Source organism: Mus caroli, chromosome 3 (genome assembly GCF_900094665.2).
Source record: "Mus caroli chromosome 3, CAROLI_EIJ_v1.1, whole genome shotgun sequence".
Classification (NCBI taxonomy): domain Eukaryota; kingdom Metazoa; phylum Chordata; class Mammalia; order Rodentia; family Muridae; genus Mus; species Mus caroli.
Genome location: NC_034572.1, coordinates 82,517,187 through 82,531,163, shown reverse-complemented (window position 1 = coordinate 82,531,163; position 13,977 = coordinate 82,517,187). Strand labels below are relative to the sequence as shown.

At 51.0% G+C, this 13,977-nt stretch overlaps 1 protein-coding gene across 1 annotated transcript; it reads right to left on the bottom strand.

Annotated features, from left to right (window-relative positions):
* Window positions 1–3,273: 3,273 nt before the first annotated feature.
* Ube2q1 (ubiquitin conjugating enzyme E2 Q1) lies at window positions 3,274–13,728 on the bottom strand. Its single transcript, XM_021158190.1, has 13 exons — window positions 13,243–13,728; window positions 11,080–11,184; window positions 10,642–10,746; window positions 9,977–10,027; window positions 7,675–7,815; window positions 7,405–7,489; window positions 6,734–6,794; window positions 6,456–6,546; window positions 6,285–6,343; window positions 6,133–6,181; window positions 5,765–5,860; window positions 5,408–5,474; window positions 3,274–4,990 (listed from the first exon to the last, which is right to left on the bottom strand). Exons 1-13 carry the CDS (start codon window positions 13,567–13,569, stop codon window positions 4,959–4,961), a joined length of 1,269 nt encoding a protein of 422 aa, XP_021013849.1. The 5' UTR covers window positions 13,570–13,728; the 3' UTR covers window positions 3,274–4,958.
* Window positions 13,729–13,977: the final 249 nt, after the last annotated feature.

Below are 13,977 nucleotides of genomic sequence, written 5' to 3'. Positions count from 1 at the left end.
CCCCCAAATCAGGAATCTGCGTGTCCAAACGCTGAACGTCCTTGATTCAGTTGGTTTTTGATCAATCAATAAAGAGCCAACAGTCAGTGGCTGGGCAGGTGGACTGAGGCAGGACTTTGAGATTGGCACAGGTTAGGAAATGGGAGAGAGGAAGCAGAGATCACCAGGACTGGGAAGAATAAAGGACCAGTCCTAAAGGTGCCGACATGTGAGAATCAGGGAAAGTGGCCACACAGGCCACTTCCCCAGTTGTGTTTGCGGTAGCAAAGATGAAATATAGATTTTAAATGATGTTAACTTAGGAGTACCAGAGGAGAGTGTTTGCTAGCACCAGAAAAGATTAGAAATGCCTAGCCAGCCGGGCGGTGGTGGCACGAGCCTTTAATCCCAGCACTTGGGAGGCAGGGACAGGCGGATCTCTGAGTTCGAGGCCAGCCTGGTCTACAAAGTGAGTTCCAGGACAGCCAGGGCTACACAGAGAAACCCTGTTTTGCAAAAACAAAAAACAAAAAGAAAAGCCCAGCCATTAAGATAGTCAAGGCATATTAATGTGTGTGTGTGTGTGTTTGCGAATCCAGATAGCTCTTGGGCAGTGCCCATGTGCAACCAGTCGGGAGCACAAAGTGGTTTGCTAAACACTCGCAACAGCAGGTCATCTCAGGAAGGGTGAATGCAGTGAGCCAGATCTGCATGACACCTCTATCTCTGCAGGTGCCCTGCGACAGGAGCCCTACTAATCTCCCTAAGAGTAGCTGAAGCTCCCCTGGAGAGCCCAGGAGGGCCACCAACCCATTTGTACCTCAGTGATGTGCATGACTGAGGGATGGTATTGGGAACAAGGGTGTCATGTTCCTAAGATTCCCATCCCTTTACTGAGGGCTGCTGTGCCTAGGACCAAGTGCCATAGCCTGTCTCTCTTCTTCCTTCCTGTTGCTAGAGAAAGCAGATCGCTGAGTTGTGGTCATCTTCACTGGGCGATTGTCCACCATCCCTGTGCAGATCCCATGCAGTGTGGGCAATAATGACTGACTTCTGGACCATCGCACCTCAGCCATTCATGTTGGAGGAAGGTCATTTGTCTTCCATCTTCTCCTGCGTAGAGGACGGGAGGTGCCAACATTTCAGGACCGGGCCTAGCTTGCTCCCGTCAGCCTCTGGCTCTGACCTCTTCTCACCTTAGCAGCAGCCATGCCAGTAGAGTGCTTGCTTGAGTAATGGCTTTTCACACCTGTCCCCGGAGCGGAGCGTGGAGCTTCAGTATCCCTGAGGAATGTCACTGCTGCTTAGTTCTTAGTGGGTAAGGGAGACTTCCCATCTCTGCTTCCACTAGAGTCCCTAAAAGAACAACAATTCCAGGCTTCTAGCTCTGTTTACAATTTCTCTGGGAACAGATTTTGCTCTAGATGAAAGTGAATAGAGGGTGAAACACTGGATTGGGGGGCATCTGTCACACTGTTTCTTTAGATCCCGATGGTAAGACATCAGTTTCCACATTCCAGAAACACAGAGGCCCCCCCATCCTTGCCCTGCCCCTTCTCAGTGTCGAGGCAGAGGGCGAAGCTCTGGGCTCAGGCTACCCTGGGAGGCTGGCAGGCTTGTGCCCAGTGGTCAGGGAGCTCCACCCAGAGGGCATCGTGGGTCATTGCATGGAAAGAGCCTACTGCCACGCTTAGGGAGGAACAGCAAGGACTCTTGACCTTCTGCTTCTGGATTTTGGAAGGTGGCCCAGAAGGGAGCCTCCTGATCCAAAGAACAGCTGCCAGGAGAGCCCGAGTGCCCAGCCCAGTTGTGTCTTCAGTAGCCGCTGAGAAAGCCACCCCAGGGGATCATTCCTCCTGTCAAGTGGGTGAAAGTGAAAGGGCCTTCCTGGTATTTCATAGCTTAGAAATGGCATCCTAGGGAGGGACTTCCTCGGGTCCTAATCAGAACCGGTCTCACTCTTACTAATAGGCCAGAGTTTGGAGGTGGGAGGGCAGAGCCAAGGTCTGGGGAAAGGTGACTTTTTGTCTGGTTCCCCATTATCTTCCAGCCCCTAAGCGCTCTCTTTCCATGGCAACAACATTTTAGCCCCAGCAGATGTTCTTATTAGAGAGCTGTAATGGCCTGAGCAGCAGGACCAGGGCTGCCTCTTTTCATGCCTGCTCCTGCCTTGCCCCCAGCCCTGCTTCCCAGTGCTGCAGCCTTCACCCTCCACATCCCTGAGCTGGAAGTTACCAGAAGCTAGCAGAGACTTGTTGGGGAGCTGGTCTGCCGCCAGAGCCTCTGCTTCCCTCCTCTGCCACCACCTGCCCCAAGGTTTGTGTTTTGTTTTGCAGAAATTTTGAATTCACACCAGGTGTCCATTAAATCCCCGGGGGAAATCATTGGTGCTTCTGAGAGCTGACTGTCCCGAGTCTACCCAGCCACTGCCAGGATTCTGTGGGTCTCCCTGGAATTGGGGACTGGTGTGTGTGCACCCGCCATCTGACTTCCCTTCTCATCTAGCCGGAATCGGGGACTGGGGTGTGTGTGTGTGTGTGTGTGTGTGCACCCGCCATCTGACTTCCCTTCTCATCTAGCCATATGCCCTGAAGTGTGAAGACTTTGATGAGGTGTCCTGGCTCATTCTGTCTGCCTGTACTACCCCGAGAGCCATTCATTCTTGAAGCTCCAGCAAGGAGTTGCTTTCTGTCTTGCCTTTACTCATCTTTGCAAAGGGTAAAATCTTGTTTGTCAGGTGTCTTTAGTCTCCTAAACTGGCATAAACATTTGAGCCAAAAATAGTAAGCTTCCATTAGGTTAGAAGCCTGAGGCAGCTGAGCAAATTTTCCTTATCTTTGGATGCCGGGGCAGACTTGGTTGGAAGGGCCCTTGCCTAGGTTTTTTGGTATCGCATGTAGTTAGTGAGCCATCACTCCAGCAAATAAAGGTTGTCATGGCTCAAGCATGGGGTGACTGATACCTTCTCTTGGCTACTGCTTGCTGCCCTGTCCTGCCCTCTAAACTGTGGCATGGAAACCGAAAAGCAGCCCCTAGGCTGTGGGCTCCAAGCCAGGCAAAGTTACCTGGGTCAGAGATACAAATTCCTTGCTTTTCCGACTGCGGAGAAGAAATCTGCCCCTTTAAATGCATGTAACTTTGAGAAGCCTAAACTTAAAATTTTGTTAGAAAAGGGTTGGTAAGGAAAATGGAGGATTGTCAAGAGCTGGTGTTACAGTTCCCAGAACCTGGCATTTTCCATCATAGCAAGTGGACATGAACCCATGGTTTCTTTAAATAAGTTTATTAGAGCCAAACTATTTAAATAACTTTATTTGATTCATCCTTTGGTAGATGAGAAAAATACATTACAAAATACATTATACAGAGGACAGCTCACAGTACACGTTACTAAAAACACAATCTACATGCCAGCCCTGGCTGGTGTTAAGTTCAGAAGGAAGCCTTACAGGCTATGAGATAGATTTCAGTTCTATGGAATGACTTATTCCCCTTGTATCCTCTGTGTCTCAACCTCACCATGTATTAGCACCCCTAACCTGGTGGGTGTAGGCAGAATTAGAGCAGCATCAAGTAGGACTGGTGAACTCTCCATCCCCCTAAAGCAGCAAGACATTCAAATCCCTAGAAGAGATGGGGAATGGGGGAAGATGGCCAAACTCAAATGCCCATCTCAGAAGCATTAGCAAACATCCAGGCAACGGTCTCAGGGCTGGGCTTCCTAAGCTCCAGGACTTGGCTTGGCTGTCCCTTGCCTCTGTCACTTCAGTCTTCCTCCAGTCTGCAGGCAGGTGTTCCCACAGCGAGCTCAAAGAGGGAGATGCAGGCTCCATGTACTGCGTGCAGTCTCACAACAACAGGTCTATCACGGGTAGCTGTGGCTCTGCAGACTTCTCCCCGGCCGTGCAGTTCCTGGAGCTGAGCCGAGGTCCCACTACACAATGCAACCACATTGAGCTACTGTTTCCAGTAGACCCACAACTTGGGAATGGCTAGAAAGAATCCAAAGTTCAAGTCTTTTCTTAGATAATCTAATAAAGCAGATGAGAGGTGAGAAGAGAGGACAGGAAGGCAGGGAACCAGTGAGTTACAGCCGCTCAGCAGGTTGCTTGGGATTAGAGGAAACCTCATGCATCCAGGAGCCAGGGCACCACCCCACTCAATTTAAAAGGAGTTCATGAAGCAGCTACTCAAGTCTCATCTTTTTCTTGGAAATTTCAAAAATGGAGATTAGTACAAAGAGGTACTAGTGATCAGGACGTTTCTGGGCCTCTGCGCTGTAGTTCAGCAAGCCAGACTGTTCCAAAGAGTTTAGGCACTGGTTGCTCCAGAGGCCTTCAGGAGAAATCTAGGGTCAGATCTGAAGAGTGCTTCCGCTTGGCCTTTCTCTTGTGCTAGCAGCAAATTGCAGCCTCTCTGCAGCTTCTCCTTGCTACCAAAGCATGGTGGGCCTGGCAACCCTCCCCCCACCCAGCAGTCAGGGGATGTGGGAATAAAAATAAAGATGAGTCAAGACCAGCATCTTCAAATTAACAAACTGTAATTGTTTTCCCAAAGATACATTTTTTTCATACACATCCATCATACACTGTAACCAAAAAAAGCAGTGTACATGAAATAAGAGAAAATAAATTAAAAACCCATAGCATAGGTAAGGAGGCTCTAGTCTGGAGCACAGCTGAGTTTCCAGCAATATAAGGAGGCTTGAGAGTTTCTTTATAAGAATGCCTGCTAGCAAGGGTTCCAGCGAGGTGGTTGGTCTGTAGTCAGTCTTGAGTACTTGAGACAGTTCAGTGTGTGTTGTGGGTTGTTGTTTTTCCTTAGCGTTTATAATAGCCATCATTGTCCTGCAATAGGCAGAGCTATCACGTCCAGGAAAAATGAGGGGGGAAACCAGAGGCAGCGTGAGATCCAAACACAGCATTCAAAGGTAATTGGTCCAGTGGTGCCTGGGGAGGAGGAAGGGTGAGACTCCAGGGCTAGCCATCTTCCTTCGGGGGTGTGTACCAGCCTGCACAAACAGACAAACAAACAAAACACAAACCAGCATAGTGAGGGGCAGGCCCAGGCCAACTTCACCTGTCCCAATCAATCCCTGAGGACACCTCCATGTTCCAGGAAAGCAGATGCTAGGAAGGCTACTGTGTAGGGGAGTAGAGGCGGCTTACCCAGAGGGTATTGTAAGGGAGGGAGAATGGTGAGCCCACCTAGGGCAGTAACTGGATGGGCTTTGCAGAGGGTGACGCAGGGGACAGTGCCCAGGCCACCAGAAACCCCACTGCTGGTCACTTCTTGGGAAGAAGAGTGACAGAGTACTCCAGACTTCTGGAGAACCGGGCAGACAATGGACCAGGAGACAGGAAGGCTCAGAAACCACGAAGGCCCCTGCACTTGACTAGAGTGGGGCCTGGCCTGGGGCCAGCCTCACCGTTTTTTTCATGGATCTGCACCAAGGACTTGTAGGACTGCTGTGCTCTCGTCAGGCTATACTGAGACTGGGGAGAGAAAACCATCAGATCAGGTCATGGCCATCTGCAACCTACAGTCCCTCACCTGCAGGCTGTCACCCAGGGACCCAGCCAGGAGTCACAGCTTCTAGAACCAACCATCTCTGCCTGGGAAGACCTTGAGGATACACCACACACGATATCCCTTCCCAGACCTGTGCCACCCCAACATCTGAGGATGCCCCTGGGGCCAATGCCCTCCCTCTGACCCTAAAAGGCAGCTTTAGCTGGCTGGTGGCCTAAACTGTACTTGGCTCTCACAGTCCCAGGGTCCTTACTTTGTTGGCTCCAAACTGCACCCGTGCCTTCCCCTTCACCAGCGTGGCGCTGATCTGCATGATCACCGACTCTATGGAGTAGGCACTGCTCCAGCCCTGGGGCACGGCAGGGACAAAGCAGGAAGTCAGGATACAGCTTCCTGAGACACCTTCAGCACCTTTCCAGGCAAGAGGCTGCCTTTACAGAAGGGTCCCTTTACTCCCAGTACAGTCACCACCTGTCCGCCTAGGTTGCTGGGTACAGGCTATGCCTAGTGCAACGAAAGGGCCATATTATGGCTATGGTTGTTCCCCCACCCCATTAACCAATGGGGTTAAAGCTCAGCCAGCCCCACCCAGGCCAATGGCCGAGAGTGAAACAGGCTCACCTGCTTGGTGAGAAGTTCCATGCAGATGGCACCTCCACCCAGAACATACCTGCAGAAGAGGGAGGGGTTAGTCAGCTGTGCCTGGCCAGAGGTCCAATCCCTTCCACACCTGCTGCACCAGAACGGCCTATTCCCTTTGCCCAGCCACTCACCCTCCAGAGAGGACTGGAGACACAACCCTCACGAACGGTGGGTCAAAGGGGAAGTTATCCTGAGAGAGAGGCAGGTAACAGTTAGGGAAGGGAGGCCAGCATCCTCACAAGACTAGAGGCAGACAGGGAAGGCTCAGCCGGGGACAGAACACTGAAAACAGGCCGTCTTACTTTAAAGGAGAAGTTAAGTAGGATGAAGTCTGCTCCCTCCTTCTCCTTCAGGATCTGAAGATCATTGTGCAAAGCGCTATCCTGGTCAACTCTACAAAGCAACGACTCTGGGCTCAGCCTGCCAGCCTGACCAAGCAGCCTCCCGAGGGTTCCACTGCCCACACCTGCTCCTGGGATCCCACAACACACTGAAAGGGACAGGACTGGCCCTGGGGCTCCACCAGTCACTCCACTCATGTGGCTCCCTCAACCCTTCTCATCCCAGAGCTGCCACTCACTTGAGGAGTTTGACATTCCAGTCATAGAGACTGTCATTCACGAGTTCGACTGCATAGTTTCCTGAAAGGAGAGGAGGCGATGGCCTCAGTAAGATGGGTCTGGACCAAGGGGCAGATCCCTCCCTCCCTCAAGAAAAAGGCCCAAGCTGGGTGGTGGTGCAGCTTTTAATCCTAGCACTCAGGAGGTAGAGGCAGAGGTAGGTGGATCTCTGAGTTTATGGCCAGCCTGGTCTACAGTGTGAGTTCCAGGACAGCCAGGGCTACATAGAGAAAGTCTATCTCGGCAAACCAAACCAACCAACCAAACAAAAAACCCCCAAACCTCAAAACCACCACCACCAACAAAAACCCCTCAAAGGGTCCAGGTTTGTTTCTGGATATGCACCAACCCATGCCGTGAGGAGTTCTAATCCTTGTCTGAAAAGTTTATAAGCATTTGTATGATCTTAGAAATTCTCAGGGAGTCCTTACCAGCATACTGTATCCTTTTAAAAATAATTACATTAATATGCTTATTACACGTGTATGGGTATGAAGTAGAGGCTCTGTCATGTGGGACTGGACACTGAATTCAGGTCCTGAAACTTGGTGGCAAGTGTTTTTCCCCACTGCTCCATCTTCATACTGTGTCCTTTTTGAGGGACTCCTGTGCAGCCCCTGTGCGAACTCACCGCCTTTGAAACTCTGTGATCGGTATATATCCCTGAGCTCCTTCATCAGCCGGTCAGTGGCCTGCACCGAGCCAGACACTGCACCCTGGGAAGGAGGGGAAACACCATTATTCCTTAGTCTGGTGGGTAGACCTTAAGGCAGTCTGGACTAGGGATAGGACTGGACAGATCCAATAAAGGAGATGGCTCTCCATACTGATGGGCAGTGGCCTGCCACTCCCCAGCCAGTACCCAACAACCCTTTGCCTTGCCTCACTACAAGGCACGTACATTTAAGTAATCTTGCCTCTGGTTCTTTTTAATTTTCTCTAGGATGGCCAGGTTCTCTTTTCCGATGCCATCATCTTCAGACTTCTTGCCCTCGGCTGGCTCTTCCTCTTTCATTTCATAGTGATCTAGGTCTTCTGTATCCTGAGGCAGGAGTGCAAAGGAATGTCACCACAAAAGTAGTGGACAGACTTTTCCTCAGTCCACTTGTCCCAGAGCCCCAAGCCCCCCTTCCCCCCCATGGTCTTAGTAGTAATTTCCCAGTTCTAGAAAACAGCTCAGCCCTATTAAGGCAAGTTTGTTTTTAGTTTTTGGAAACAAAGTTTCATATAGCCCAGACTAGTCTTACACTCATTATATAGCAAGGATAATCCCAATTTTCCTGCTTCCACCTGCCAAGTGTTATGGATGCAGGTGTGCACCTGGCTTTTATTTTAGACAGGGTCTTGCTGTGTAGCCTTTGCTGTCCTGGAACTCACTATGTAGACTAGGCTGGCTTCAAACTTGCAGGGATTATACTGCTTCAGACCCTTGAGTACTGAATTAAAGGCCTGAGTACTGAATTAAAGGTCTATGTCAAGTCTGGCCTCCCAAGGTAATTTTCTTTCCTTTCTAAATTCCTAAACCACAGCAGCAGAGCTACAAAGAGGACCAAGAAAGGGACTGTCTTCTTGTCCCTAGGAAAACCCTGCTCCAACTGTCCCTAAAATTCCTTTGGCAGCAGAAAACTCTCCAATTTCTAGATGAATGACTGGCTTGCAGTGGTGAAGGAAAAGTAAAAGCTTGCTTTACTAGGCTAGACTCTCACCCAGGAGTCCTTAGGACCCCAGGCCTAAAGGAGAAAACTAGGAGCCAGCTAGGTGGCTCAGTGGCTTGCTCAGAAGGCTGATAACTTGTGTTCTATCCCTGGAACCTACATGGTAGACAGAACTGACTCCTCAAAGTTGTCCTGTCTTACAACACATTTAAAAAATGAGAAAAAAGCAAACTAGACCATAATCTTTTTTTTTCCTTCCTACAAGAGCAGGACCAGAATTAGGTCCCTGGAAGCACTCATTGCTAAGATGGAAATGAGGTGGGCCAAAGCAAGAGATAGTACAACTTAACAATATAGTTAGCTCCTTATTCCCCCCTGCTCTGAGGGAACAAGCAGCTCGCTGAGCAGAGGCCACACTGTGGCAACCTCAGGTCCACAGTCAGGTGCTGTGGGCGTGGCAGAGGGCTGAACATCTCGAGGAAGGACTAGGTTTCAGGGATCACCTGCCCACTGTGGGTCTGAAGATCAGTACAAAGTCACAAGAGTATGGGCCCAGTGATAGGAAACAACATGATCAGCGACACCTTATAACAAGACATTCTGTACTAGGGGCAACATACAACAGCTTACTTTATAAAGTATTTATTCTTCTATAGTTATCTTCACTTATCATAGAAAAGCTGAGATCCAGTGAATTAATTTTCATTAATTTCACTAATAAATTTTATTAATTCTCCAGTCAAAGGAGACTTCACAGAAATAAGCTCTATCTGGCTATGAAGGGTAACTGTGATTTACATTCTACCTAAAGCTTGGGTGGCACATGTCTGCAGTCCTAGCACTTAGGATGTAAAAGCAATAGGATCAACTCAGGCCGTCCCCGACTACACAAGTGAGTGTGAGGCCAGTCTGGCTTACACAAAAATAAATCAATAGGAACTAGGGAAATGGCTCAGCAGTTATGAGGCCGCTCTTCTAGAAAACTGGTTCCCAGCACCCTCTCAGGGACTTACAACCACCTGTAATACCCGTCCCGGGGGATCTGATGCCCTTTTCTGGCCTCCACAGGCACTGCACATATGTAGTGCATTGATATTCACACAGCAAAAACATCCATACATATAAAAATGAGAACACAGTATCTATATTTTTTTAAAGATTCTGTCAGGTGCACTATACACTATTTATTATCTGAAACTACCATGTGATACTAGTCAGAATCCTATTTTATAAATGAGAAAACTGTAACCTAATGAGAATAAATAAAAGTCCCCAACTAGGACAATCAGGATACAAACTAGGGTCTGTCACGATTCCTGAAGCCACCTGAGATTAAGTTTGTCCAGTATTTACTTGTTTTAACACACTGGCAACTAAATGCTTTCAAAGAATGGATCCAGACGGTGATTTCCTTTACAGCAGGTCAGTCAGTCTTTATCCTATTGATATTGTTTCTTTCCCCAGTTTGAAGCTGGAGCTATTAATATCAAATGACCCATACTGATGACAAGCACTTCTTGCCAATGCCATCTTGAGTAGTAAGCCTACCTCAGGCATCTCTTCATCTTCATCTTCTGAAGACACTTCTTCCTGCGTGCACTGCAGTGGAGAAGGAGGCAAAGACGAAGATCAGACCCAGTGGGTGCTAGAATGCAGCATCTGACCTATCCTCTGGCCCTGAAGGTCTGGAAGCTGAGCACTGCCCATAAAGATGCCAGTTTCTCCCCCAGCCAGGTCTGAGTGGTAGCAAGAGCCCAAGGGATGGATGACTTTGATACCAGTCAATTATTCTCTCCCGACCACATGCCATAGCTGCTTTTGTCATCTATTCTGCAAAGCCCAACTTACCTTTCCTCAGCACCCGCTCTCATTTGCTCTTCTCTAGAGCTCTAGTGCATTTCTGGTCCTAAGCAAAGGGCCTGGGTTTCCAATAGCTACCAACCGCTATTGCTACAATAATAAAATTCCCTCCTCATCTCAACCCTCGGGATGCTGGCCCTGAGGCTGAGTTCTGATAGGACAGAAGCAGTGAGTAGTGCCCCATTTAGCTAGATTCTCATCTGGAGAAGAAAGCGGCTGAGAATCACATGTGTGTTTGGGAGCAGTGGGGGTGGGAAGGAGCTACTGCAGCTCCGTTTCAATTACCAAGTATTTCTTAAGCACTCTTTGGGGTGACGGCCACAGGACCCAAAGCCCATTCCTCAGCTGCATACCTGCTCTGCTGGCAAGGGCTGATCCAGCATTTCCACATCAGGATGCTGAGGGAGGTTGTAGAGTTTACACAGGTCAGAGATGATCCTCTTCAGATGCTGCAAGAGCTGGGGTGGGGAGACATCAAATAAGTCTTTCCTACTACAATCTGGATAGCTGCATGGATGAGCTTTTAGCTTAGATCTCAAAATGGTGGCTGGTTCTCTACACTGGATGGACCTTGTGGTTATAGGAATGACTTTCCCTAGTGGACCTATCCTGGAGCTGCTATAGGACTCTGCCCCCTCTGGCTTCAGTAGGCAACTCTCCTAAGAAGTCAGGTCCAAGACATTCCACCTGGGGCACCACCCACTTTTCAAAACTAGCTGCCTCTCACAGGGAACCTTAGTTGCTGAAGCCTCTTCAGGAACACACACATTCCTCCCCACTGCCCCCCTCACCAAAGTATTCCCTTTCTTTATGTCCACCAGCCTCTCCAAGACAGCAGCCAAGTTAGGGTCATCGGACTCCACCGACCAGATGGGGGGCACAGCAGGGTATGATTCCTGAGGGGAAACAGGGAGAGTGGTCACAATGAGAAACTTTACGAGAAACCAGTTTTTGCCTAGCCTTCCTTCTTCTCTGAAGACTTCTGGTTCCTTTCTTCCCACCGCCATGCCCTATACTTATAACCTCAGCTTCCCTAGAAAACTAGCCTGGAAGGACCATACCCAAGAAGCAACCTCTGGACTCTCTTCCTCTCAGAGTACAAACCAGGGAAAGCTGAAGACAGTAAAGGAAGCTCTGGCTCTACTGTCCTGCCTGCCTGCCACACTCCAAGTTCTCCCACACCACGCCAGAGTCCTTCAGTGTTTCCAAACTCAGGGGAGGGAAGATCACCTCATAACAGTCACACTGATGTGAAAAATGCAGGCTTGTAGCCACCAGGGGAGAAGGAACTAAAATAAAATAGTCTTCAAAGCTAGTAGCAAAAGGGCATTTGCAAGATCTACCCCCACCCCCAGAGCCCCTCTAAGACCCATTCTCCCTACCGCTCCCTCAGGGACCTGCCCTCATCTTGAGCCCAGGCATGGGCTGGGAGAACAGAGCCTATGCTACTGGCATTCCCAGCATTCCTGGGCCACCATGCCACAGGAGCCTGAACAGACTTCCCTCCTCTGCCCAAGGCAAGAGGGCCAGTGTAGGCCAAGTTTCTTTTAGAGGGGCCATGGGCACTGCAGCTGAAAACCCCCAAAGACAAAGATAGTAGATGGCCTCTGGCAACCGAAAGGAAGCAGCTGGAGGAGGCAAACCTACCCGTAAGTGAATCCACTTAGCAAAATCCAATCTTTGATGTTTCAACACATGCCAAGGAAGCCTTACCCACTTCTACTGGGGATCTTAGCGATGCCATAGCTCTAACCAGTGCTGCAGGAAAAACAGTACCAAAGATGCTACAATCTTTACTTGACTGAGCCACTCCTGGTGGTCCTAGCTTGGTGAGGTAAGCCTCAGCTGGGATAGATGAGGCCCCATCAAAACTCAAGAATCTCATTATTACTCCACTCCCAAAGTTACCTCACCAAACCACGACCTGGTTTGGTGGCAGAAAGGGCTAGAAAACACCATGAAAAAATGATCAAAGCCTCCAAGAACCACAAAATTCACGTCTGTCTCCCCCCCCCAGGCAACTCCCGTTTCCAGTATGGATAAAGGTGATCCAGGAGGGACAAGACAATTACAGTGGGTGTTATCCAACAACGAGAGCACTGTATCGCGCAGTACCAGCTGTTATAAAATTGCACCCAACAATTTCCTCAAGGGACACTGGGGAATAAAATAAGGCAGGATGCATGGAAGATGCCTCCTGACCAAGGATAGTTAGGATGGAATGATGCCTACTGGGGAGCGATGGCACTGCTGCCACTGAAAACACACATTGCTGTCACCACCAGAAAAGGTGACAGTCACCTAGGATAAGCAGACATGACCCCAGGAGTGGGGAGGAAGTGGCAAAGCTGCTACGAGCCAAGGCAAAAAGAGGAATTAAAGGCTAGTTACACCAGAGTTAGTAAGAGGAGATCCAACGTGGGGCCAATGAACGGCACTATTCTTTGGTGAAATTCAGGGAGCAAAGAGGGGTTGTACGAGGGATGCCTAGGCAGGGAGCCTACAGGTGGGTACATATAAGTGGAAAGAACTACTGAGAAGGGTCATTTTGGAGCCTGGCTGAGTTCCAGGCTACGTCCTTCCAGCAGAGGCCTGGAATCTTATTAGAGTTGGGGTGGGGAGAAGAATGGGCCATTTCTAGGTGACATGGTAAAGTTGTGGAGGAGTAAGCAGAAGGAGCCAAAATCATAAAACCTGAGGTGTGGGTGGATTCATAGGAGGAGGTGGTTGAGGGGCCACATGTTCCCGTGTCCCTTGCTCTCAGGGGTCAACAGTAGAGACTGTGACTGCACCACAGAACCTCAAGCTGAAGAAACAAGTGTAGCCTGGAGAGAAGGAGCCAAGCACCAAGAGGGGGGCTCCGGCCTCCGGGTCCTTCGAGAGCAGGAGGTTGTATGGTGTGATTTCGATCACCAGACAAGGGACCCCCAGCGTGGCGCAAGCGAGGTCCTCACCGTGATGTTGCAGTGGATGCGGACGGGGTCCCCCGGCACCGATCCCCGGGAGGGGAGATGGGGTCCGGGCGCAGCCCCGGCCCCGGCCCCTCCGGCTCCGGCCAGCAGGAACTCGCAGCTCAGCTCGTCCAGGCAGGCGCTGGCAATGCGGAAGCGCTCGTGGCCGCGGTGGAAGATGGACTCGAGCAGCTTCAGCTCCCGCCTCAGGCAGGGCCCTGGCCCCGGGCCCCCTCCCGGGCCGCCCCCGGCCCCCGGCGCCGCCCCCTGGACCCCCAGTTGCTGCCCCGGCCCCGGCTGCTGCTGCCCCTGCGGCTGCGGCTGCTGCATCCTCCGCTCCGCTCCGCTCCGGGGCCGGCGGGCCGGGAGCCTCCGGCCTCCGCTCCGGGCTCCGCCGCCGCCGCGGTCCGCACTTCCTGATCCCCCCTTCGCCAAGATGGCGCCGCCGCCACCTCCGGGACAGGCCCCCTCCGCTCGCCGGCCCACCCCCCCACGGCCGCCGGAAGCCGCGCGCCCCTCCCCCTCCGCGGCGGCCCCGCCTCCGGCCTCACGTGACCTCTGAGCTCCGGCCCCCGGCACGTGATCCGCGCGTCTTTCCCGCCCCCCGGTCCGCGCCTGTCACCCTCCACATGTGACCCTAGGCCCTCGCCTCGCTGCTCGAAGCGCTTCCGTGCGTGTGTACGTGCGTCGTGCGTGACCGTGCACCGGGGGGCCTTTGCCAGCGCTTCCCTGTCACAT

Excerpts from the sequence above, each read along its gene's own strand:
- Ube2q1 (XM_021158190.1), bottom strand. The coding sequence starts at position 13,569 with ATGCAGCAGCCGCAGCCGCAGGGGCAGCAGCAGCCGGGGCCGGGGCAG. Across the intron at positions 10,028-10,641 it reads AGCCCTTGCCAGCAGAGCAG|TGCACGCAGGAAGAAGTGTC; the intron begins GTATGCAGCTGA and ends TCTCCACTGCAG. Across the intron at positions 6,344-6,455 it reads TACTTAACTTCTCCTTTAAA|GATAACTTCCCCTTTGACCC; the intron begins GTAAGACGGCCT and ends CCTCTCTCTCAG.